The sequence below is a fragment of the Lissotriton vulgaris genome, chromosome 5 (genome assembly GCF_964263255.1).
Source record: "Lissotriton vulgaris chromosome 5, aLisVul1.2, whole genome shotgun sequence".
In the NCBI taxonomy this organism is placed as follows: domain Eukaryota; kingdom Metazoa; phylum Chordata; class Amphibia; order Caudata; family Salamandridae; genus Lissotriton; species Lissotriton vulgaris.
The window spans coordinates 715,118,669-715,144,331 of record NC_141693.1 but is presented as its reverse complement, the minus strand read 5'-3'; the positions used below and the strand labels follow the sequence as shown (position 1 = coordinate 715,144,331).

General features: G+C 47.9%; 1 protein-coding gene across 1 annotated transcript in view; it reads left to right on the top strand.

The window, feature by feature from the left end:
- Window positions 1-25,663, top strand: part of ZSWIM8 (zinc finger SWIM-type containing 8) — a 2,802,584-nt gene that overhangs the window by 1,488,737 nt on the left and 1,288,184 nt on the right. Inside the window, exon 15 of the mRNA XM_086922151.1 lies at window positions 118-242. Within this exon, the coding sequence (XP_086778277.1) occupies window positions 118-242 (125 nt within the window). The remainder of the gene's footprint in view (window positions 1-117; window positions 243-25,663) is intronic.

The following is a 25,663-nucleotide window of genomic DNA, read 5'->3' as shown; positions in this document are numbered from 1 at the left end:
CAATTATGCCTTTTCACAGATTTGACATTGACTCGTGAATGAAACTCTGTTGAAAAATGTGACAATGTGACATTGATTGTTAATTGATTTTTCTTCTCTCCTTTAAATATATGTCAGGGATGAAGACAACTGTGAGCGAGGCAGAACATCCCTTGCTTTGTGAGGGCACTCGGCGAGAAAAGGGGGATCTGGCCCTTGCCTTAATGATCACTTACAAGGATGACCAGTCTAAGCTGAAAAAGGTTTGTATTGTTACAGATGTTATTCGAGTGATTTTGTCTGTGCCATTATCTGTCTGCGCTCTTTACTTAACTTAGACAACTGTGGTATGTATGCAAACCAGTAATTAAAGGCAGTGTTGACTGTGCTAATTTCCAGTTGAAATGTTTTGTGTTTGAGAACATCTCCAAGGGGGTATATGGTTTGTGGTAGCCTGCATCTATTATAAGTTCACGTGCAGTAGGTCATCCTTCTATGAATGGGTCCTGCACCTTGTTTCAAAAGTTGGACATTGTAGGCATTGACTCTAAGCAGGTCTATAATGAGACTCCTTTAGAACATTAAAATGCAAACAACGTTTTCCCTAGCTTGAGAGGATTCTTCAGAATTATGTTTTTTCACTGTCCGTTTCAGTCCAAGGCAGGTGGTCTGAGCACTATTATCTAAATGTAAGGGTGTTCCGTGCCTGTCTTATTTTTGCGTTTAAACCCTCTGACAGCCTACATTTATTCATGTTCTCATTATTATTTACATATATTTCACGATTGCCATTTCATTTATGTTATGCATAGTATAACAAAGTTTTGGTATAGTGTTAAGGTGTATCAATAGTTCATATGCCATATATGCATACAATATGAGGTTTAGATGAAAACCACTTTTTCTTTAGGAGCCTGTGCTAGGGAGTTCACATATTTTTGTTTAAATTTTACATTGCATATCACAGGATTCATTTTTCTCATACCAATGCTGAGACGCGTTATATAAGTCTCTGTGAGATTCTTTTGGGGAGAGTTAAGCTTAAGACCTTCCAGGAGGAGCTACTGTGACAGTTTGTCCTAAGGCCACATTTGCTGTACAATTTCTTTCTTGCTTCAGAACAGTGACAAAACAGACTAAGATTGGCAGACTGGAAGATCCAAACATGATGAGTGTGTGTTGTTTGCACCATTGGGGAAGCTCGTATTTTTGGAAAGATTTTGATGTAGGGGCGGGCGGAGAACTCTGCTCCAACCGTGGAGTGTCCCTGGGCTGCTCTCCTCCTCTTCCTTGCCATCTCTTCTAATCCTTGCGAAAACTGTGCATGCGTGCGCACCCTTGCATTTCTCGCATAGCGGAGGTCCACGTTAATTGTTCGCAACTCCCTGGACCTCCGCGTAGCCCCGCTATGCCAACTGCACCCAGAGTTATTTTGATGCTAATGTCGACATTAACTAGGAATAGAGAAGAAGGGAAACAACGTGAATTGATTCCTTCTTAGATTGCACCAAAGGTTGACTTTAATATCAATTATGTTGCAACTTTTCATATTAATTATAGGTTTTGCAATATTGCTTATACCTGCAATTTGCTTTTTGGACTAATGGCATGTACATGCTTTGGGGACAGGCGTTTTAGTAATACACTTTAAATAAAATATATTCCAGGCTGTCTCTGGCAGAATTTGAGGATTACACAATAAGCTCTATTTAGAGCTATCTAGGTAAACTGTGAAGGATGTCTGGGTCTCATCCGGTCTATTTCTCCCACCGAGCTGGTAACTTGGTCCAAGACTGGTCCTCACTGGGAGTCATAGTCTCTCCTGGATCACATTTCCAAGTGGGCTTATTAAAGTGTATCAAGGTTCCCGGTGTGGGGCTTGGTATCTGAGTACTCTAACGGGCCTTGCACAAGTGCTTTTTTTCTTTTTGGTCTTTATTATTTTACAACTTTACCATTAATCTTCACGTGAAAAATTCAAACTTTGAATGAGTAGTAATCATTGCAAATACAACAAGCTTATCCATTTGAAATATTTTACACTTGGGTAGAATTTCAACCATTAGAGGTTGCTACTAGGCATTTTATTGCATATACACCTGCACCAATTTTTGTGCAGTATATGTAGTCTGATCATTATGAAATCCTCATTAGCTAACAGGAATATCTATAATACCAGAGAACACTGTGTAGATGATCAGCTCTTAGTGGGATTCTCTGGAGTGAAAAAAAGGCAAAGCTGTGCAGAAGAGAACAATCTCTTGCTGGATCGTGCTCTGCATTAGGATCAATGGCGAAAAAACTGTCTCCAGGAGGACTGAATGCAAAATTGCAACCACTACATTGGCACATGTAGTCCATGTCCTGGACATTTGCTAGGCAGCTACATGGGCGCCCCTACATACTTTTCCAAGCTCTCTTTACTTGACAGTCAGGTTCGCAGAGAGGGTCATTTTGCCTGGTCTGTCCTGTAGGGCGTTCAGGCCCACTCCTAAATAGTTACTGCATTGATAGTTGTTCAAGAGGTCTGCAGCTAGAAGTCTCTAATTGAGGGGCAAGTAATTTGCATATGGTAATGCTCTTTCTGGTAGAGACTATTTAGCCACAGATTCCGGACTGCTCCTCCCCGTTCTGTGATTGGACTCGATCTATTAATAAGTCTAGTATTCTGCACACCAATTTGAGAGAGCCTGCATCACCTATCAGTCCACAGAGGTACTGCTGAAAATATTGAGTCTCTACCAGACAGAGCGTTCCAGAAGGTAAGTAAATCGTTTATCAAGAGTAAGACTAAGGAAGAGGGTGCAGTAAAGGAGTAAGCTTCTCAAACCAAGAAAAAGATGAAAGCTAAACAGAAAGCACAGATTGGATCTTCTCCACAGCACGAGTCCGGAAGGGTTGCTTAAACCTATGTCAGTACCTTGATTGCTGTTCTTATCACGACTCAGAGGTAAGGTAGGTAAGACATGTACACAAGACAGAAGGCTTAGAAAGTACAATCATGAGACGTTGAATCTAGTGTAGAGATGGTGGAGAAAGGTTTGATTAACAAGCTTACTATAAGAAGAAAGTGGCTGGTATGACAACAAAAGAAGCGTTCCTCGGACAATGTGATTTTTCTTCGAAACGTACCATGAACAACCGTACTTCCTAATGGCGAAGTAGAACTATAGCTCACAAGACTTTTAAGCAGTATCTGTCCATGTCTCCAACTGATGAATATATTCAGATAGAAACACCTGACAGACATTTGGACTTTCACACAGTTTTTACTCATCCTAGCTGAGGATAAATGTACTTCACCCTTTTTAGGGTTACACCTCCTGGATTGGAGGTAATACTTATTTCTTAAAAACGAATGTATTGACTTTTAGTGTTAAACAATCAATAAATCAATCAACAATACTGTCCATGCCTCTTGCACCATCATATTCCTGTAGATTTTCCTTGGCAAATCTGTTTCAAGTCATTCTAGATCCTTTATTCAATACTTTCGACCATACTTTGGGTGTGTGGTTTGCTAGCCCCTGGGTCATCTTAATTGCTGTCAATCTCATTACAATCTCTCTGAATTTGTCAACAATATGGACTATTAACACCTTAGCTGCGTGTAAACATCCCTCCCCAGTGCTGCGCTGTCCATTGGAACCAGTGCTGAATGGACGTCCAATGGTCGTGCGCAGCACAGGGGAGGTAGCGCTGCTGACGACCGTTGGCCGTCAGCAGCACTTAAGGGGTTAACCACATTGCCACCAACTATCAGCTAAACTCCAAATACAACATTAAAGGCCAGATGTACGACCTGACAAATAGTGCCTCACAAATTGCGTCACATTTGCGACTCTCAATTTGAGAGGCGCTATTCGGAATGTACAACAGTGTGTTTAACACTGTTTGCGATTCCAAATGGGGTCGCAGATTGCGAGGCTCATGAATATTAATGAGCCTCTCAATATGCGTGCCCATTGGGAATGACATGCGATGGAGAGTTGGTGGCATGGAGGGAGGGGTAGTCTTGAAGGGGAGGGAGTAGCCCCTTCGGACTATCTATAAAACTCACCTGTCGACGTGATGTTGTACCAGTGGGGAAGGTGATAGCAGATAGTGCCGTCCACTGGCAACTGGTGGCCCTGAAAGGTTGGACTAGTAAGGCTTAGAGGCTGCTGCAGAGGGGGCACTGGTGGACTGGCTCCCCCGCTGGCCCCCAGACCCACAGTGATGAGTAAATGTAAATGTAAATGTAAATGTATTTGAGCTTATATAGCGCACAGCTACCCACAAAGGGTTTCCCGGCGCTTGCTTAGGGAACCCGTCCTGATATTCCCCTGTGAGATAACCCCGGCAGGGCATCCACAAGGTGAAAGCCAGGCATCCCGCCGCGAGGGGCCGTTGTGGAGATTAAGCAAGCTACTGCCCAGAGTCGCAGAGTGTGAACCCGTGAGTCGAGAAGGCACCGGAGCGAGAATTATCGAGTCCGTGGAATTTTTTAGCCCAAGACCCGCCGAGGTGGGGAATTGAACCCTGGTCCAGGGCCGATCTCAGCTTCCGGGTCTGCCGCCTCTAACCCCTGAGCCACACTTCTCCACATGAGTCCCGCGTCACTGGCAGCGCAGATGCTGGGTAGCTTGCGTCAGGTGTGGCCCAGGGTGGAAGGTGGTTTGGTATCCCTACGGAAGGGGCGAAAGGCTGACTGTACAGGACAAGAGGTGGCAGCGAGGCCCAAGGATCTGGCCTTAGCTCTAGAATCCTTGAAGCACTTGAGCGCACTGTCTACCTTGTCGCCTAACAAGCGACGGCCATCTTAGGGCATGTCCAAAAGAGTCGATTGGACATCCCAGAAAAGCCAGTGGATTTCAGTTAGGTGTGGCACCTTAGGGCTACTGGCGTAGAAATCGGTCTACCCAGCGATTCGGTGGTGTCCAGCCAAAAGTGTATGGCGAACTTAGCTGCGTCTCTGTCTCCTGCGACCGCACAGGAGAGTGTGACCCGGGCCTCCTCTGGACATTGTGGCAGCACTTAAGAAACTATATCCCAAACAGAGTGGATGTAACGGCCCAAGAGACATGCGGTGTTCACCGACTGCAGTCCTAAGCTGGCGGAAGAAAACATCTTCTTACCAAGATAGTCCAGCTTCTTGGGAACAGAACAGAAGTGAACATGCTGTTGGATGTCGAGGCTTGGACCACCAAGCTCTCTGGGTTTTTCTAGGTCCACTCTCTCTGCCGTCTCTTGCCTCCAGACCCCGACCTCCTCCTTTGGAGGTTCAAGGCTGCTGCCCGTTCCCGCGCCTGCTGACTGCTCCAATTGGGACCAGACTGCCTGCAACCAACATACCCTATCTCCGCCGTTTTTTTCCTTAATTTTTCCATGTTATGCCACTGTTATTGTGCCCATCTGTGTCTTGCTCTAATTCCAGCACTGTTTTTATTTTCTCGTGCCTGCCTGTTCCTTTTGCCGCTGCTGCCCCTCTCCACCTCCGACCCCGGAATTCCCCCACTCCTGCCTCCTAGCCTCTCCTCCCTCCCACCTCCCCTGTTGTGGCTCAGAGGACACGCTGCCAGCACGCCGAAGGCGCAACATAGGCAAGCCCGCCTCCGCCCGTCGGTGACCCGACCGCAGCCAGCGCCAGGAACCCTGAACCTCCCACTACCTATCACTACGACACCACCACCCTCCTCGCACTCAACCCTGGAAGACTCAAAGGATGCCAACAGGCCTCGCCGAACACGACCCACTGCCAGTTCTCCTGCCTCCACTGCCGCCAGACTCTCACCGCCACCCTGGTCTCCAACACTGGCGACGCCAGCACTGGCGACACCCTAAAATGCATCCTCCTCAACGTACTCTCCGTACACAAACACGCCATGGAAATCTGGGACCTACTCAACTCTCCCTCGCCCGACATCGCCTTCGTCACAGTGACCTGGACCAAAGCATCTTCTGCCCCCGACATCACCACCGCCATCTCAGACGGATACAAGATCCAGAGAAAAGACTGCCTCAACCACCCAGGAGGGAGCCTTGCCATCACCCACAAGAGCACCCTCCGCCTGATAACCTCCATCGAAACCTTCCCCTCTGACAAACACCTGCACTTCCAGATCTATACCACCCACAAAGCCACACTCCGAGGAACCCTCGTCTGCAGAGCCCCCGGCCCCCGAACACCCTTCGCCACCATCATCACCGACTTCTTCGCACCCCAAGCCATTTCCTCAAAAAACTACTTACTCATTGGAGACCTGAACTTCCACCTTGACAACCCCAGCGATGCCAACTCCACTATCCTTCGTGACAACCTCGCCAGCATCAGACTTAAACAACTCGTCAATACACCGACCCACAGAGCAGGACACACCCTGGACCCGATCTTTGTGGCAGGAAACAGCATCCAATTCAGCCACACATGCAGCCGCCATGGACCGACCACCACTGCATACACTTCGTCATCAACAAACCCAAGGCACCCCAACCAGCCCCACGCCCACCACGAAGGAACTGGAGCAAGGTTACCGACAAGCAAATTAACTCCACCCTCACCCGAGACAAACACACCTGGGCACCCGACGCAAACTACGCAGCCAGATAACTCCAGGCCCGGATCTCCAGCCGCGCAAACGAGCTCGCCCCTCTACGCCACAACCCCCCAGGAAAGCCACCTGGCTCACCACCGCTCTCCAAGAAGCCAAACACACCTGCAGAAGCCTGGAAAAGAACTGGAGAAACACCAGGACAACCGAAAACCTCACCACCTACAAGGATGCCTTGACGGACTACCACAACCAGATCAGAGCCACCAAGAGGAACTTCATCCACAACCAAATCCTGGCCAACTCCAACAGCTCGAATAAACTTTTCATTCAAGAATTCACCAACCCACACAGCGAAGCCACAGACATCACCCCATCCCAAGACTTCTGCTACAAGCTTGGAACCTTGTGAACGTGGGGGGAGTGCGGGCCGGACAAACAGGCGTGGAGGCTGTATCAGGTGAGCAATGTTAATGCTTTATTAGAATTGTACAAAATAAGCGGGGAAAAGGAACGTAAAGTCGGGCTCAGAAGGGTCAAGTTCCGGGTCTCTTCTTCGGGACCGGTTCTCTTCATGCTTGCTTCGGCCCAAGTCTTCTTTGCTCAGCGACTCCGGGTAGTCCGTGGAGGGCGTGTGGGAAACAAAGAAAGGAGTCGTTAGTCCGATCGGACTGCACAAACTGAGCACCGTCCACCGGAACCAGGGGTGTTGGAAGTATAATAGAGATGGTGAGGAGGGGGGGGGTAAGAAGGACAATAGAAGGGTTAGGAAAAAGAATTGACGAAAAGGAAAGTTACTGCTCAGGTGTGGATAACCGTGTTCGGGACTTTCTCTACAACGCATGCCGGATGAGGATAGGTTAAGGGTAGTGAGACTCTGAGGACCTGCTATACAATGATTACAGTGCGACGTGAATCTCTATTCGTGCCTGTTATCTATATACAGTGTCGTGCTCGCCTCCCTTTTAAGGTGATACAGTGGTTGCCCCGGTGTTATGTGTACTCACCGACTCGGCCGTAGCTCTCCTGAGCTACGGCCGCTCCCCAGCCACCTCCTTCGGACACCACCACTCCTCGCTCCACTCCTCCGCTTCCTCTTCCGTCTCCACCTCTCCTCCGGCTGCTCCTTCAGCCTGAATCTCCTGCCACTCCTTCGCTCTTCCTGCAGTCCTTCCGCCTTCTTGTTCGCGTCTTCCTGCTTTCAGTTCCTGGAGAGATAGACTTCCGGGGCAAGCTTGGGTTGTTTCCGGTTTTCCTTCGATGTGTATTGGATCCTGTAATGATAGAGGACAGGGGGGCGAAGTCCTGATTACTATGGATGCTTCCGAGTCCGTCCTCGGGGAATGGCGAGAACCCGGGGGTCGCTGACATTGTGGGGCAGGTAACGGGTTCTGTTCACATCCCTTTCCCCTAGCTGTCTTTCTTGTACGGGGTGTGAGGAGGGATATCGGGACAGAAAAGCCACATTCCCTTGTTCAGTCCCTTTTCTGTGTAAAGTCCGAAACCTATAAGGTTGTAAAGCCAAGAACCAGCGAGGACCCTATCATTGTGTCCTTGGTTGCGAGCCATCCATTCCAGGGGGGCATGGTCTGTATAGAGGGTGAATTTGCGGCCATCTAAATAATAGTGAAGACTCTCCACAGCCCATTTGATTGCTAGTGCCTCCTTTTCTATTACTGCGTAATTTTTCTCTCGTGGGAACAGTTTCCTACTGAGGAACAGGATTGGTCTTTTGTCTGGTGTCAGTTTGCGAGAGAACTGCTCCTAAGCCCTGGTCTGAAGCGTCTGTTTGGAGCACAAATGGGCGTGAATAATTGGGGCTAGCCAAAACGAGTTTAGAGGTAAGAGAGGATTTGAGATCCTCAAAAGCCTGGGACAAATGAGTTGTGGGGTTTTCAAGACTTCCTCAGTTTTTACTGTTTTCTTTAGGAGGTCTGTAAGGGGGGCCGTTCTTTGGGAGAAGTTAGGGATAAACCTACGGTAATATCCCAAAAGCCCTAGGAAGGCACGGAGGTCTTTTCGGGATTGTGGGAAGGGTAATGCTTGTATAGCGATGATTTTGTTGTCCTGAGGGCGAATAACGCCTTCATCCAGAAGGAAACCCAGATATTTTACCGTCTGGGCTTCTAGGGTACTCTTGGCTGGATTGATGGTAAAGTGGAAAGACCCCAAGGATTGTACAACCTGATTATAGATGAGATAGATGTTCTTCCCACGTATTGCTGTATATGATGATATCATCTAAGTAGGCCTCAGCATATTGAGCGTGGGTTCTTAGGACAAGGTTCATGGCCCTTTGGAAGGTTGCTGATGCCCCATGGAGTCCAAAGGGCAATACTTTAAACTGGAATAATCCCTCTGGGGTGGAGAAAGCTGTTTTATCTTGTTCTCTTAAGGGGATCTGTCAGTAGCCCTTACACAGATAGAGGGTGGTAATATATTTGGCTTTTCCTATACGCTCAATCATTTCATCAACTCGGGGCAGAGGATATGTGTCAAAGCTTGAGATTTTATTCACTTAACGAAAGTCTATGCAGAAGCGTATTGAGCCATCTGGTTTTGGAACCAACACGATATTTATTTATTTATTTATAGTATTTCTAAAGTGCTCTGCAACCCTACGGGCATCCTGGCGCTGCATGAATATAGTTGAAAACGCTGTACATCCTGAGTAGAAGGTGGTCCTTTGTTTCCGGTCAGTTAAATTTTAGGGAACAGCCATGTTTTTACTTTTTTCCTAAAAGCCATCAGTTCATCTATTTTCCTGATGGCAGTAGGCAATCTATTCCACAGACGGGCTGCCGCTATACTGAAGGCTCTGCCACCATAGGTGGCTTTCCTGATCCTGGGTATGCTAATGCGGTTAGTGAAGGAGGATCGGAGAGTCCGAGTGGGTTCATACCACTTGAATTTGTTTTGTCGTGGTAGGGGACCTATCCCATGCACTTCCTTGAAGACGGTGCATAGGGATTTGAAGAGGATTCTCTGGTGTATAGGCAGCCAGTGTAGTTCTGCCAGTGCAAGAGTAGTGGAGGATCTTCGCCCTCGGGAGAGTGCCATTTTTGCTGCTGCCGCCTGGACTCTCTGAAGTCTGGAAATCAGGTAGGCAGGTGATTCCAGTAACAGGGCATTACAGTAATCCAGGCGGCTGAGAATGGTGCTCCTCACTACGGTGGCTCTAACTTGTACTGGTAAAAGGGGGAGCAGCTTTCTAAGTCCTCGCATTAAAGCGAAGCAGCTGCTTACCTGCTTGTTGACATTGTTCTCCAAACTCAAACTTTCATTGAAACTGACTCCTAGGTTCCTCACTGATTTTACTGGGACTAATGGCTCTCCTGACTCAAGAGGCCAGAAATCGGCGGGCAGGCTTCTAGTGATTCTACCTACTTTACAGTGCAATATTTCGGTTTTTTCACTATTGAACTGTAGTAAATTCTTCTTCAGCCAGGATGTCATTTCCAACATGCAAGTATGGAAGGTCTCGAGTGAGTCTGCATGGACACCATCAAGAGAAATCATCAGCTGCGTGTCATCCGCATAGTTGATCACGCTAATGCCGTGAGCCTTGATGATGCCCATCAGGGGTTGCATGTATACATTGAAAAGTATCGGACTGATTGCAGATCCCTGTGGGACTCCATATGGCACTGTGGTGAATTCCGACTGGTATGGAGGTAGTGCTACTACCTGCCGCCTCTCCGTCAAATAGGACTGGAACCAGTCAAGCACAACTCCCCCAACTCCAATGCTCTTCAGCCTTGTCAGCAGGATATCATGGCTCACCGTATGGAATGCGGCGGACAGGTCCAGCAAAATTTGGGTTGCTGATTCTCCCCTGTCCGCCCTCATTCGCAGGTCGTCCAGTACCGTCAGAAAAGCAGACTCGGTTCCATGAGCTGGTCTGAAGCCGAATTGCTCCTCCTCCAGGATGTTATTAGTTTCCAAGAAGAGGGACACTGATCTGCTGACCATCCGTTCCAAGATTTTGATTGGGTATGGCAAGAGCGATATTGGTCGGTAGTTTTTATGGCAGTTGGGGTCCAGGTTTGATTTCTTGAGAAGGGGGGTGACAATTGCCAATTTCCAATCTTTTGGTACCATACCTGTGTTAAGAGATTGAATACACAGTTGTCGGAATACTGGGAAGAGTTCATCCCTGAACTCCTTTACTATTTTGTGAGGTAAAGGGTCCAAAGGGGACCCTGGTGTTATGTTAAGGGCTGTTTGTTCGAATTCTTGTTCAGTCGGAATCTCGAAAGTCTCCAGGATAGCCTTTCCCTCGTTCTTCTCCCCATTCTTGGTGTTACTGTTATGCTGCGCTGGAGGGGGGGGGGGGGCATCCTTCATGCCCTTAATGATCTTAGTGATTTTTTCCTGGAAGAAGAGCGCCAGACCGTCACATAGTTCCTGTGAGGGTTTGATTTGGCTATTAGCGCATTCAGGGTGGGACAGTTCTTTAATTATCCTGAAGGTGTCACGTGATTTGTTGGAGCTATGTAAGATTAGGTCTGCATAATGGTTTGCTTTGGCTATGACGATCTCTTTTTTGTATTGCACGATTGTCTGCCTCCAGAGCAGTCTCTCCTGCTCTGAGTAGTTTTTCCTCCAGTGCCTCTCTGCCTTTTTACAGACGTTTTTCATCTTTTTCAATTTATCAGAGTACCAGGGCGCAGAAGGGTTTCCTTTTTTTCTAATTGCCTTCAGCTGAGCGATACAGTCCAGTTTCCTAGTTATCTCATTGCATAGGAGGTGATAGTTCGTAGAAATATCGTTTTCTAGATTGAAAGAATCTCCCACTTGAAGGAGGCCAGACTTCCCTTCCTCTTTCCTTTTTAGCAGACTCTTCCAGTTGCGGCCAGTGAAGGTTCTAGTCTGTGTGATTGCTGGTCCTGAGTTAATCAGAGTATGGATGTTAAATTGTAGGAGATGGTGGTCCGACCACCCTACAGGTAGTATTGTTCCCATTGTTAGAAGATCCTCTGCAGCAAATATTAAATCCAGTACGTTTCCTTCCTTGTGTGTGGGGGTAGTTATCCACTGTTTTAATCCTAAATTGGTACAGGATTGTGTAATATTATGGAAGGCCGTGTCAAGTTGGCCATTGGTCCACAGATTAAAATCTCCCAGTACCAGCAGTCTGCTGTGTGAAATTGACAGATTATTAATGACAGTAATCAGTTCCTGCTGTTGCGTAATATTAATATGCCCCGGAGTCCTATAGCAGATTAGGCTCGTAAGGCAATGGCCCGAGTCATGTCTGATCAGAACCCCGAGAATTTCAGCGCATGTGATGATATCAATCTCCAGCGTTACAATATTTAAGTCTTCCCTGAAGATGATTCCTGTTCCTCCCCCTCTTCCCAGAGTCCTGGGTTTATGGATAATCTTATATTCACTCGGGCACGCCGGTCCCAGCTCTGACTCTAGCCCAGCCACCGTCCATGTTTCGGTCAGAAACAGAATGTCCAAATTATTGGACTTGATCAAAAGCTGTATTTCGGTGGCGTGTTTTGGGAGAGATCTTACATTTAATAGCCCACTTATTAACTCTCTCTTACGTGTGTGTCTCTGTTCTAGGTCCTTTAACGGGATATGCTTGTTTCCTGAGGTCAGATAAGTTTTCGGTAGCGATTCAAGTGGGAGGGGGTTAATATGTGGCAGGTATATTAAACAGTTTGGGCAGGTATCTTTGTCCTTAGATATTATATTGGGGGATAGGCGTGGGCAAGTTGCTTTTTCAGCCAGAGGATCCAACATCAGCAATACTTCCCTACTATATCTATGGGCTTCAGTGTCCGGAATAGGTCGGGCAAGGGGGGTAGCCCTAAGCCCGGTCTCGGCGTGGACGAGCGCAGACAAGCTTGCCTCAAGCGCGCCATTGGCGCGCAATCGTCGAGCCCGCTGCGCTTCCGGTGAGAGCACATTCTTTATGGAAATAGAGTAGACGTGAAAAGAAGGGGCGTGGTCAGCACAAGTGGGCGTGTCCCACGATTACGGCAATGGTGTCCAGCCGAGAATGCACCCGCCCGCGACAGCGCTCAGTCAGCTGTGCAGGGATGTCTGTGCTCAGGGGACCCAAATGGAAGTGAGTCTTAGTTTTTAAAATAAGGTGTCACAAGAACGAAAGAAAACACTATTTCACAATTTAAAATGCCAGCTATTCCTCCTCCCGGCTGTGCCTCAGGAGGTTTCCAACTAAAAGCGCCGCGCTCGTAGTCAGCGCGCGCTTTATAGCTAATGAGGGGGCGTGGTCAGCACAAGTGGGCGTGTCCCGCGATTCCGGCAATGGCGTCCAGCCGAGAATGCACCCGCCCGCGACAGCGCTCAGTCAGCTGTGCAAGGATGTCTGTGCTCAGGGGACCCAAATGGCAGTGAGTCTTAGTTTTCCTCCTCCCAGCTGTGCCTCAGGAGGTTTCCAACTAAAAGCGCAACGCTCGTAGTCAGCGCGCGCTTTATAGCTAATGAGGGGGCGTGGTCAGCACAAGTGGGCGATAGGAGAATTCCAATCGCTATTCAATGGCTCAATGATTCTGAGTTTTAACATCTGCTCTATTTCACTCCTTATGACTGGCCTGAGGGCTTCCGGTATCCGGTATGGGCGGAGCCGCGTAGTCTTCCCAGGGTTGGTATGGATAGCATGCTCTACTATAGCGGTGTGTCCAGGCAAATTGGAAAAGACATTGTCGTAGGGGTAGTAGAACTTCTTCTGTGAGTCATTCAGCTTGGTATCAAAACATGTATCAAATGTTGGAGACAAGGGCTCTCCTCGGTATATGGGAAGGGGTCCTTCCAACTTTTTGAGTTGGTTGATGTGAAATATTTGTGTTGTCCCTCGATCTCGATCCATTTCTAGTTTATATGTAACTGGGGTTACTTTCTGGAGGATGGTATAAGGCCCTTGCCATTGACCCAGAAGCTTTTGGTTGGAGGAGGGCATCATTAAGATCACCAGATCTCCTACTGAGAAGCTCCTGGGTTTGGTGCCCCTGTCATATTGTCTCTTTTGAGTGGCTTGGGCAGTCTCCATGTCATGCCGCACGATATCCCTTATTTGGCCCAAATGTGTCTTGAGGTTATCAATATATTCAGGGAGCGTACGGGTTCGGGCTGGTTTCGCCTCCCAGGCTTCTTTGGCCATGTCTAGGAGTGTTCGGGGAGGGTGTCCATACAGGAGCTTGAATGGGGAGTAACCTGTGCTACTTGCATCTTATAGCGAAGAGGGCTAGGGGCAACATTTCCTCCCACCTTTTGGACTCTAGGGCCAGCAACTTCTTCAGAGTCGTTTTTATGTAGCGTTGTATCGCTCCACCAGCCCGTCTGTTTGCGGGTGGTAGGCTGAGGTGCGTATCTGCTTGATCCCCAGTTGAGAACACACTTGTCGCATGAGGGCTGAAACAAAAGGCGTTCCTTGATCTGTCAAGATCGGCCTAGGGAACCCCACCCGGGCAAATATTGAGATCATGGCTTTGGCTATATCTTGAGAAGTGGGGTGGCGAAGGGCTACGGCCTCCGGAAAACGGGTGGCATAGTTGACCAATACTAAAGCATAACGACATCCGCTCCGGGAGGGTAGTAGGGGTCCGATGATATCCATGCCTACCCGACTAAAGGGAACATCAATGACCGCAAGGGCTGGAGGGGTACCTTCGGGGGGCGATACCTGCTATTTTGTTGGCAGACTGGGCATTCGCTGCAATAGGTCCGCACCTGCTGGTACACTCCAGACCAGTAGAATTTATCAACTATGGCTTGTTCTGTTTTCTCATTGCTAAAGTGTCCCCCTAACAGATGACTGTGAGCCAGAAACAGTACTTTATCACGGAAGGGACCAGGAATCAGGAGCTGAAGCTGTTGGTTGGGTCCTCCTTTCCGATATAGCATTCAATTTTTCTTAAAAAAATAGGGACCTACTTGTAAGGGGTCTTCGTTGTCTAGGGCTTTCCCCCATGCTTCTTGCAAAACAGGATCTTCCCTCTGGGAGGCTCTGAATTCTCGGTCTGTTTCCCTTCGGTGTTCCTCCGTCCTTACCGGACAGACCGTGACATATTGTTGTTTCTCTTTTTTTCTTTTGATTGCGAGTCTTCCATTCTTTGGTTGTGGAGTCGTGAGGGTTGGCATCCTGGAAAAAGGGTGTCTCAGTCCACCAGTGAGACAGAGCATTGGTCGATTCTTTCAGGAGGCTAGGGAGACCGGGATAATCACTGCCTAGAATGACCTGTTCGGGTAGCCATGGGAATAAGGCCGACGGTCAGGTCGATTCCCGGATCCGAGGAATGCTGGATATGTACTTTCGTGGTTGGATACTGTTTAGTGTCTCCATGGACACACTGAATAGTAACGGTACCGGTGAAGGGCCCGATCGGTATGCCTGAGTCTTGGGGCCGGAGAACGCTCTGTCTACATCCCGTGTCAGCTAGAGCCAACACCTGTTGTCCGTCTACGGTCACGTCACACCGGTATGGTGGAGGCATCATACTTGGGCTGACACACACATAGTTCCTTGCTAGGCCCACCTCCATGGGCTCTTCTCTTTGTGGACACATTCTGGCTATATGTCTATACACCCCACAGTGGTAACATTGTGGTCCGGGATTAGGAGGTCTGACGATATTAGGCGCTGGCATTAGGGCCACAGGGTCGGGCTTCCGGGGAACGGGGCCACAGTGGGGTCTATGTCCAGTTGGGTTACCCGGTCTGAGGGTTTGTTCCTTTCTTCCTCTCTGGATTTCTTGGGCTCGACTGAACGCACTGGCGATCTCGACAGCGGTGTTTAACGTGAAGTGGGCGTGTTGTCTCACCCACCTCTGTGTCGGAGGGTGTAGGGAGCTTAGGAACTGCTCTAGGTAGATTTTTGACAAAACCTCTTCCTTTGTGGATGTGGCAGGACTGAGCCATCGGTAAGTTAAGTCCTTAATACGGAAGGATAAGGCCCTAGGTGTTTCTTGGGGTCCTTCTTTTGCTTGTCGTAGCCTTATCCTGTATGTTTCCTCATCAATTCCTAAACGCTCAAGGATGCAGCGTTTGATGTCTTCGTAAGGGGTGGTTCCTTGTACATTTGCTTGTTGATAGGCGAACTGGAGATCACCAGTCAATAGAGGCCCCAGATATTGACTCCAACGTTCTGCCAGCCAGGAAGCGGCTTGAGCCATTCGCTCAAAGTTTGTGAAAAAATAATCCGGGTCCCCTCCGGGTACGTACTTTTGCAACACTACCGAGGGGAGGGATGGAACAGGCCTGTGCTGTTCCATGGCATCAGAGAGTTTACCAAGTGCCAGATCATGCGACTCCCCTTGGCCCTTGATAACATCCTGTAGTTGTCCCCGGTCGTCCTCTGCCGCTTTAAGGAACCTTTCCATCATTCGTCCAAGTTGTTCCTGAGTGTCCGCCATTTTTGTGCGCGCGGCCTCCATGCTTCCGGCAGATCCCACTTCTGACACCACCTGTGAACGTGGGGGGAGTGCGGGCCGGACAAACAGGCGTGGAGGCCGTATCAGGTGAGCAATGTTAACGGTTTATTAGAATTGTACAAAATAAGCGGGGAAAAGGAACGTAAAGTCGGGCTCAGAAGGGTCAAGTTCCAGGTCTCTTCTTCGGTACCGGTTCTCTTCACGCTTGCTTCGGCCCAAGTCTTCTTTGCTCAGCGACTCCGGGTAGTCCGTGGAGGGCGTGTGGGAAACAAAGAAAGGAGTCGTTAGTCCGATCGGACTGCACAAACCGAGCACCGTCCACCGAAACCAGGGGTGTTGGAAGTATAATAGAGATGGTGAGGAAGGGGGGGTAAGAAGGACGATAGAAGGGTTAGAGAAAAGAATAGACGAAAAGGAAAGTTACTGCTCAGGTGTGGATAACAGTGTTCGGGACTTTCTCTACAACGCGTGCCGGACGGGGATAGGTAAAGGGTAGTGAGAGTCTGAGGACTTGCTATACATTGATTACAGTGCGACGTGAATCTCTATTCGTGCCTGTTATCTATATACAGTGTCGTGCTCGCCTCCCTATTACCGAGATACAGTGGTTGCCTCGGTGTTATGAGTACTCACCGACTCCGTCGTAGCTCTCCTGAGCTGCGGTCGCTCCCCAGCCACCTCCTTCGGACCCCACCACTCCTCGCTCCACTCCTCCGCTTCCTCTTCCGTCTCAACCTCTCCTCCGGTTGCTCCTTCAGTCTGGATCTCCTGCCACTCCTTCGCTCCTCCTGCAGGCCTTCCGCCTTCTTGTTCGCCTCTTCCTGCTTTCAGTTCCTGGAGGGATGGACTTCCGGGGCAAACTGGGTTGTTTCCGGTTTTCCTTCGATGGGAATTGGATCCTGTAACGATAGAGGACAGGGGGACGGGGTCCTGATTACTATGGATGCTTCAGAGTCCGTCCTCGGGGAATGGCGAAAACCCGGGTGTCGCCGACATTGTGAGGCAGGTAAGGGGTTCCGTTCACAAACCGATTTTCAGCTCAAGATCAAAAAGCTCTATGACAACTTTATCGACCATCCAAAAGGCCCCACAAAAGGCCCCCCGCCCCCCAGAATCACCAACCTGCCCACCATCTCCAACTGGACACTGATCACGGCCGAAGACACCACCTCGACCATGAAAAGCATCCACTCTGGGGCCCCCACTGACCCCTGCCCCATTACATCTACCACAGAGCCACGACCACCATTGCACCTGAACTACAATGCACCATCAACACCACCTTCAAAACAGGCACCTTTCCAGACGACTGGAAGTGCGCAAAAGTCAGACCCCTGCTCAAGAAGCCCACAGCTGACCCCACCGACCTCAAGAACTATCGGCCCATCTCGCTCCTCCCCTTCCCAGCCAAAGTTGCAGAGAAAACAGTCAACAGGAAACTGATACAATTCATTGAATAGAATGCTGTCCTCGACCTGTCCCAATCCAGATTCCGAAGCAACCACAGCACAGAGACTGCCCTACTCACCGCTGCAGACGACATCTGCACCCTCCTGGACCAAGGCCACTCCGCAGCCCTCATACGACTCGACCTATCAGCAGCCTTTGACACCGTGTCCCACTGCACACTAGTCACCAGACTACACGACGCAGGCATACAAGGAACAGCCCTGGACTGGATCTGATCATTCCTCACCGGAAGAAGCCAAAGGTTCAGACTCCCACCCTTTTTCTCCGACCCCATGAAAATCACCTGCAGAGTCCCACAGGGTTCATCACTGAGCCCCACTCTCTACAACAGCTACGTGGCCCCCCTTGCAGCCATCGTCCAACAACACGGTCCCACCATCGTATCCATGCCGATGACACCCAGCTCATCCTCTCTCTCACCAAAGACCCCACCACTGCCAAACTCAACTTCCAGAAAGGAATGCAAGATGTTGCAGTCTGGATAACCAACAGCTGCCTGAAGCTCAACGCCGAGAAGACAGAAGTCCTTGTCCTCGGCACCACCCCTTCTGCATGGGACAGCACCTGGTGGCCGACCACCCTCGGAAGCCTGCCTACCCCCTCAGACCTCGCCAAGAACCTCAGCATCGTACTCGACTCATCACTCACCATGAACTTACAGGTCAACGCCGTCACCTCCAGCTGCTTCAACACCCTCTGCATCCTCCACAAGACATTCAAATGGATCCCCCCTGAGTCAAGGAAGACAGTCACCCATGCACTCATCACCAGCAGACTGGACTATGGAAACACACTCTACGCCGGCATCAACAAGTCCCTACTCCGCAAACTCCAGACATTACAGAACACCGCCGCCAGACTCGTCCTCCGCATCCCCCGACATGAACACATCAGCCAACACCTACAAAGTCTCCGCTGGCTCCCTGTGGAGAAAATAATCAGTTTCAAAATCCTCACTCACGCCTTCAAATGCCTACACAACAACGGACCCAAATACCTCAACGACAAATTCCACGTACCCAAAAAAACCTCCGATCTTCCAACCTCGCACTGGCCGAAACCCCGCGCATCCACAGAGCGATAGCAGGCGGAAGATCCTTCTCTCATATTGCAGCCAAGACCTGGAACGAGCTACCGGCAGACATCAGACACACCCCCTCCCTGATCACCTTCAGGAAGACCCTCAAGAACTGGCTCATCGGCTAAACAGATCTACGGACCCCCCCCCCCCCCTTTTAGCGCCTCGAGATCCTCGGGGGAGTAGCACGCTTACAATCCCCTGATTGATTGATTTATTGATTGGGGTAGGGTGTTGGGAGAGGAAAATTGGGTCAACCGGGGCTTGGTGGTGGCGTTGGTCAATCATCCTAATCACCGGAGTCCCTGAGCATCGAAGGCACGCTGGCGGAGTTGGGCTGCCCAAAGATGGAGTGGAGAGTTTCATAAAATGCACTAAGCTGGGCAGGGGATGCTCCCGGGAAGGGAGGGAAGCTCGGTGCCGTCCCAGTAGGCTCCGCGGGCAGAGCCGAAGAAAAATCACCTTCCACATCCCGCGTTGCGTCGGCTGATGGACAAGGAGAAGGCGAAGAGCGACGGTGCTCTTTCGCCTTCTTCTTGTGCTTCGACTTACCCGAAGAAGAAGACTTGGTTGAGGAGTGATGGTGATGACTGTCTGGTCCCCAACCTCCTTCTTGACTGGGACCTCAGGCGGCGCAGACCTGACTGCCGGGCCTCCAGAAGCTTTCAGGATCGCTCCCGCAAAGACTTGGGGTTCATGGCCCGATAGTCTGAGCATCCCTTTGGGTCATTGTTTCGCTCCAGGCACCAAACGCACACGAGGTGCGGGTCCGTGACTGACATAAAATTGTGACAAGAGTCACAAGGCTTGAAGCCGGTTTGGCGATTGGACATCCCTACATGCACCAGGAGTCGAATGACACGAAAAAGATGTCGACAAATTAAACAAAACACTAGTCAAAACATGACTAAAGGTACCGCTCTCTCTAGATCTGCGCTGGCTGGTGCAGAAAGAGAAAGAACTGACGTCAGCGCACAGTGGCGGCGTCTTAGTAGATACCGCAACATCATCCTGGCGATCACGACGACGAACGTGGAGCCGACTGATGCCACCTACCAACGTGCAGGGGGTCTGCTGAGGAAAAAATTTGCTGGGTCCAGTCTGAGGCCTGGGGTTAACTCTAAGGTAAGGAATCTATAACTAATAGTCTCTTTCAGATGCACATCCCAGTACACATGATTGCAATTCGACAACTCCGCCATCGCCCCACTGTATGCAATGCAAGCAGTAATACCGAGAAAGATGCAATACCATAACGTATTGTTCAAGGTTGTGTCTGCAAATCATTTTGCACCATACATAAACCTACATATAAAAATGTTACGTATAAGTGGAGTGGAGAGGTGTGGTGCAGCGGCCAGGGGAGCTGACTACGGAGCACAGTGTTCACGGTTCGATCCCTGGCTCCGGCGGCAGCTCAGCTCAGCACCATGTGACTCTGGGCGATAGCTCACTTAATTTCCACGACAGCCCCCAGCGCCTTGAGACCTGTAAAGGTGAATAGTTTGCGCTTTACAAATACGCATTTACATAACTCTCTCAAACTTGAAATATAAGAAGGCAGATGATAAACACAATGCAGCAATTAAAATTCAGTGAATGTTTGTGATCCATTCAATACCTCGTTTGGAAAATGCTCTTCCTTGCGTCCACCTGAAGAGCCTCTCACAGGATACCAGGATGTCTATCAGAATGAATGTGTCTGAGGTCACCTTGACCCTCCAGCATCCACCTTGCATCGCAATATTTCAACACACCTGTTTCCTGGGCCTCTTTACTACTTTCATCTCTTTATCACCTGTCTTTATGCCAGTATCCAGACAAGGTCTATAAATGTACTGGTTGTTTACTTTCCCTTGAGTTGTGGATAAAGCCTCAGTATCCAGGTTTCCAGTACTACCCTAATACTCCTGTCCTGGACTGCATTAGTGGTATTAATTGCCTCCTCCCAGTACTTTGTCAGATTGGGGGCAGTGCCATAACATGTTAACAAGGTGTGCCCCCTCCTCTCTGAGCTCGTGGACAATATGTACGCTCTGCGTAAGTGGTAGAAGTGTATCAATTTCAAGTAGGTATTCAGAAATATCCTCTGTGCATTTCGAAGTACACATTCCTAGTTCTCTTCAGTGAGAGACCTTTGTAGGCTGACTGCCCATCTCTTCCTCAAGGAGCTTAACATTGTTTTTGACTGAGTGAATGTAGCATGTCAAAGTACTGTGACCGTTTTTCACTTGCCAGTGGTGAAAAATATTATCCATAGTACCTGACGTGTCGGGTATTGGTTATTCCCCTTCTCTCTCAATTGCTTCAACTCTGCTATCAACATGTGATGCAGTACAAAATGTTAAAGAGATTTGTCATATTCCTCCACTAACTCTAGGAACACTAAAATTTCTGCAAGCTATGGACATGTTTCCAGTCCTTGCAATTGCTTTATTCACCCATTTGTGAAGCCCTCTCCAATTGCCCTCAAGGTTGAGCTCCCACAAGCATATCAGGAGCATATGGTACACTTTTGAAATTTTTTGGAGGTATCTAGCCCAACGGTGTTTAGGCACTTGAAGCTCTTGAAGAGGCTCCATTATCCCCTCTCCTTAGTCATAGCAGTACCTTATTCAGTTCCATCAGTGTTGGGCCCTAATTGTTTGTGTCTAAGGTATTCCAATTTCTTTCAGCCACCCATCATATCAGTCATTGCAGTTGGGCCACCAAAGTAAAAGGTTTACCAATGTCTGCCAACTCCCCATTTCAGATCTGCAATTATCAAATCTAAATACCAAAATTATCTTCTCTGTGTTACTGTTGGTGGTGTGGTGAAATAATGCAAGAACCTACGTAGGGCCACCATATCTGCAACAGCTATTGTATATGCAGCTAGAGTAGGAGTGTTTTCCAAAATTGTTCCCTACTCATGAATACTATCTGGCAGGCCTCATGTTCCAATCATGCAAGTATTTTTCAGTGTGATAAATCTGCACCGAGCAGCGTACAGTGGTGGATTCCCATTTGAGTTTACCCAGGGAGGTTGGGACAACTTGTCCGTTCTCTGGCTGGCACACTGTGTAAGCACTAGACTTCATTAAATTTACTTGGAGGCCAGAAAGGGATCCAAATCTGTTCAACATGTCGTCTGCAAACAGCTATATGTGATGCACTATTTGTACCACTGTTATACTTTGGTATTGGTCCCTGTGTCTGACCTTGCAGGCCAAAGCGTTGGTTGCAGTGGTGAATAGGAGGAGAGAATGGGCATTTCTGTCAGCCTTATAAGCTTCAGCCCAATCAGACCCTTGCTATTGGTTCTGCACAAAGCAATCCAACCTGTCCTCTAAACCAGCCCCCAACCCACTCTCCCCAAAAGCCTTATAGAGGTATTTTCACCTCAGCATGTTGAAAGTTGTTTCTGCGTTGAAGGTTAATGTTATGGCGTCTGGATTTGAGTTTGCCACTCTTTATATTTAAACGTGTTAGCCTTCTAATGTTCATTGCTATGTTCTTACAAGGCGTAAATCTTCACTGTTCGGAATGAGGATGGTCCTCTGTATCTTGTAGTGTACATTAAGCATCAAAATGGACATATACGCTGTCACATCTTCCAAGTCACTCCCCTTCTTAGGCAGTGCCACCACTAATTCTTTTCTGATGCCATATGTGCCTCACACAGTTCTACTTTTTTTGTTCGCATCAAGGCTAGCTGATCAGTTTATGCTGTGTAAAATTTGGTAGACACGCCATCAGAACCTCAGGTCTTTCCTTTAGCTATCTTTTTAATTGCTGCCCAGATCTCTTGCTCAGTAACATCCTCCATCAGTATGTCTACCTGTTTGGATGGTACTTTTTTCAACATCATTCATTAAAGGAATTGGTGGTTATCCAACCCTTCATCCTCGTCAGCTTCAGTGTACCAATGTTGAATGAATCTTTCCAAAACTCATTCATTTTGCATTGCGAGTCAACTAAGTTGCTTTTTTCGGTCTGAATTCTTAAGATTAGAATGTCCGTTTTTTGCGGGTTCGCTAGCCAGGACAACAGACCTGTGGCCTTGTCTTGCTCATCATGCACCTAGGCCATATACACATCTGAGCCCTTCTATGAGTTTAGCTAGTTTATGCCTATCTTCAGTAATTTCCTCTGTAGCTCAGGTTTCCCAGGAGGTCTCTCCTCTAAATCTCGCCCACTCCCGTTTCATGTTATTCTTCAGCAATTTTGGTCTGATCCCTTATTTTATTACAGTGCAGCGAATAACAACCTTGAAGGCCTCCAACTCTACTAGTGCAAATAATTCTGTGTCACCATTCTCAACAAGATAGTGCTCAATGGCCTCTCGTATTGATTATTTAAAGACCTGATCTTCTAATGGGTTAGTTTTCAATTTCCATGTTGACCTAATCCCACTCACCAATCCCTATTTCAGACTCTTGAGTAGAGGGTAATGCTCTGAGACTGATTGGACTTAATACTCCGTAGGTTTATTTATTTATTTTTAGTCATCATTGTGCAATACCTGGATGAGATGTGATGATAGGATGTTTTGCAGTTGAGGGACCCAGACCTTGAACTGTGCTGCCTTGGGCCCATCCCCGGACATACATATTCTTGGTGTATGTTAGGTATCCTGCCGGCCCCACGCTCCCGTCTGCATCTTTTCCCACTTTACCAAGTGAGGGTAATTTCTGTGCCAGCAGATCCCACTTGTTTTAATTGCTGTATTGCTTAATCATGGGACCTTTCAAGTTACCTTGGTATTGCTATTTTGCTATTTCACTTTTCCCTGTGCTGTTCCCATACATCCCAAAATTCTTGACTCATGAGCCCACTCTAGTCAATTTGCCATTTGGTCTGATCCCAGCCATTCCGCTAGGGTAGGCAGATTATGGTAAATCCATTTAATACACAGTTCCCTTCTAGCTAATAGTAGTAAGAAGAACAATAAGTTATTCTGTTTTTTACTTAACCTGGGCCTTTCCCTGCTGTCATTACCACTTCTAACCCCCGAAATGACTAGCTCCAAGCTTACTTCTATTTCCTGATGTACGACTTCTGAGAGAATCTTAGCACACATCTTTCCAGAAGCCCTGTAGTTGGGGGCAATTCTGAAACATATGGACATCGTCCGCTCTCTCAAACCCATATTTAGGACACTTCCACCTCTCCTCTTCTTAACTTGGAAAATTTCTTTGTTGTCCAGTACACCCTGTGTAGTGTAAACAAGTGATTTTTCTGAAAGGTGCAGAGTTAATTATATGCCAACATGTAGACAGTGATACTTGCCATAAATTCTGAACATCCAGAGTCAGCGTTTCCTTCCCCCAGATCTCTTTGGGTAGGCTGAAATCCTCCTCTCCTGCTGATATGAGCGATCAGTACCACTGTGTTACTTATTTCTTCATTGCGTCTCGTTATATGTATTCCTCAAAGTCTCTATTTCCTGTATCTTCCTACCCTAGAGTCTTTGTCCAGCTCAACAATTGATAAAATTCGAATTTGGAAAGTGTCCCATTAGTCAATTGCCAGAGTTGGTTCCACGAAATTTTTGAATTCTTGCTTATTAGTGGCCCCCATCTTGTTACCCCTCCATCTCTCAAGGGAGTTGATAGAGCATCTACTAAACATTCTGGTGTTCCTGGTGAGTTCTAGATTGGGGCATTCTCACTGTAGTATGGAATTTTCCATAGCCGTCTGGTGTAATACCATAGTTTAGCAGCGGACTCTAGTATCTTTAATTTTACTTTAAAAAAAAAATTGGGTTTGCCAAATTTGTATAAAAAGTAACTTCCTTCCGAAGTTGTCATGATCTGTATGGTTTATTACGTCATGTATTTAAGGGGAACACCCCAGTGTATCCATTCTCACATGTAAAAAGATATTATCTGATAGAGACGTCTAGAAGCAGATTCCTTAGCTTATAATATCCCCAGGCGTCAGACTGGTATTGTGTTGCGTGTTTATCTAGGTTCCTGATCGATACTGTGACCTTATGCCCCTATTCGGCTATAAATCCATTTATTCCCTATATTGGCATAACCGTTCAAGTGCGATATTCAGAAAGTCATCTCTGGCCTCACACGAACAGAGCCACATTCCAGAATAGTTCTCTGCCACTTCCTTTGCAACCAATTAGTGCTATGACAGAGCAGAAGTCACTATCTGATATTCCTAGATTAACACTCCGAGTTCTTCAACAAGATAAAAACTCAGCAAACCTGGAAATCCCAGCTTGCTGTGTTTTGATTAGTAATAGAACTCTAATGAGCACTGATAAACGATCACTTCCTAGTGACATCTTTAATTGACGCCTTATGTCCAGCAAACTTGCGTCAAACCAGGCACCTGTCGGGTATAAATACTACCAACGTTGCCTTAAGCAATTGCTGGTGTCCCATTGCTGTTGTATGCTGTATGCAGTACGCTGATGCTGCTGCTGTCCCGTTGTTGGTGAAGCTACTGATACCATTATTGCTGCTAAAGCGCGAACGATGGTGTGGTGAGCTTAGGAGCTGAACAGCCGTCCCTCTGCGAAGAGCCCAGCAGATGCCAAGCTGCCCGCGGACGCTGTCCCCCCTCCTCCTCCTCGACGCGCTGAAGAGAGACGCTGCCTTTCTCCTGCAGAGAAATCCAGCTCCAGCGTTTCTAGTCTGCCCTCGCGGGTGACTGGGATACCGAGTTCCACCTGAAGGAGATACCAGACCTCCATCATTCTATTCAGAGGTATGGTGTTGACTAAACCCTTAGAAGAGAATTCTTGAAGCAAACCTTGGCAAAACCAACTTAACTTAAGCTACTTACTTACTCCCCTTCCACGTGTTAGGCTTAGGTCAGGCACACTGGGGAAGGCGTAGTTAGAAGCACCAGTTGAGTATTTTAGCCTAATGTATATATGAATGTATATATGTTTTATTACTTTTAAACCATTGTATGGCTAAGAAACCATATCAATGCTTTTACAGTATTATTTCACAATACTTATCTTACTGTACGTACTTTTTATCATAACAAGTCTTGCAATTGTGGCAATACATTTCTCTTGTACGAGAAGAAAGACTGTTCAATAAATGTTAACCCTTTATTGACAAACGCCCGTCTCTATATTCTCTACATATCGTGAAAGTAAACTGCACTAACCTGACTGAGTGAAATACCTGTCTATTGTTTCACACGACCCTAGAGATTGACTCTTAATCTGAGGAGCAAAGTTGTCA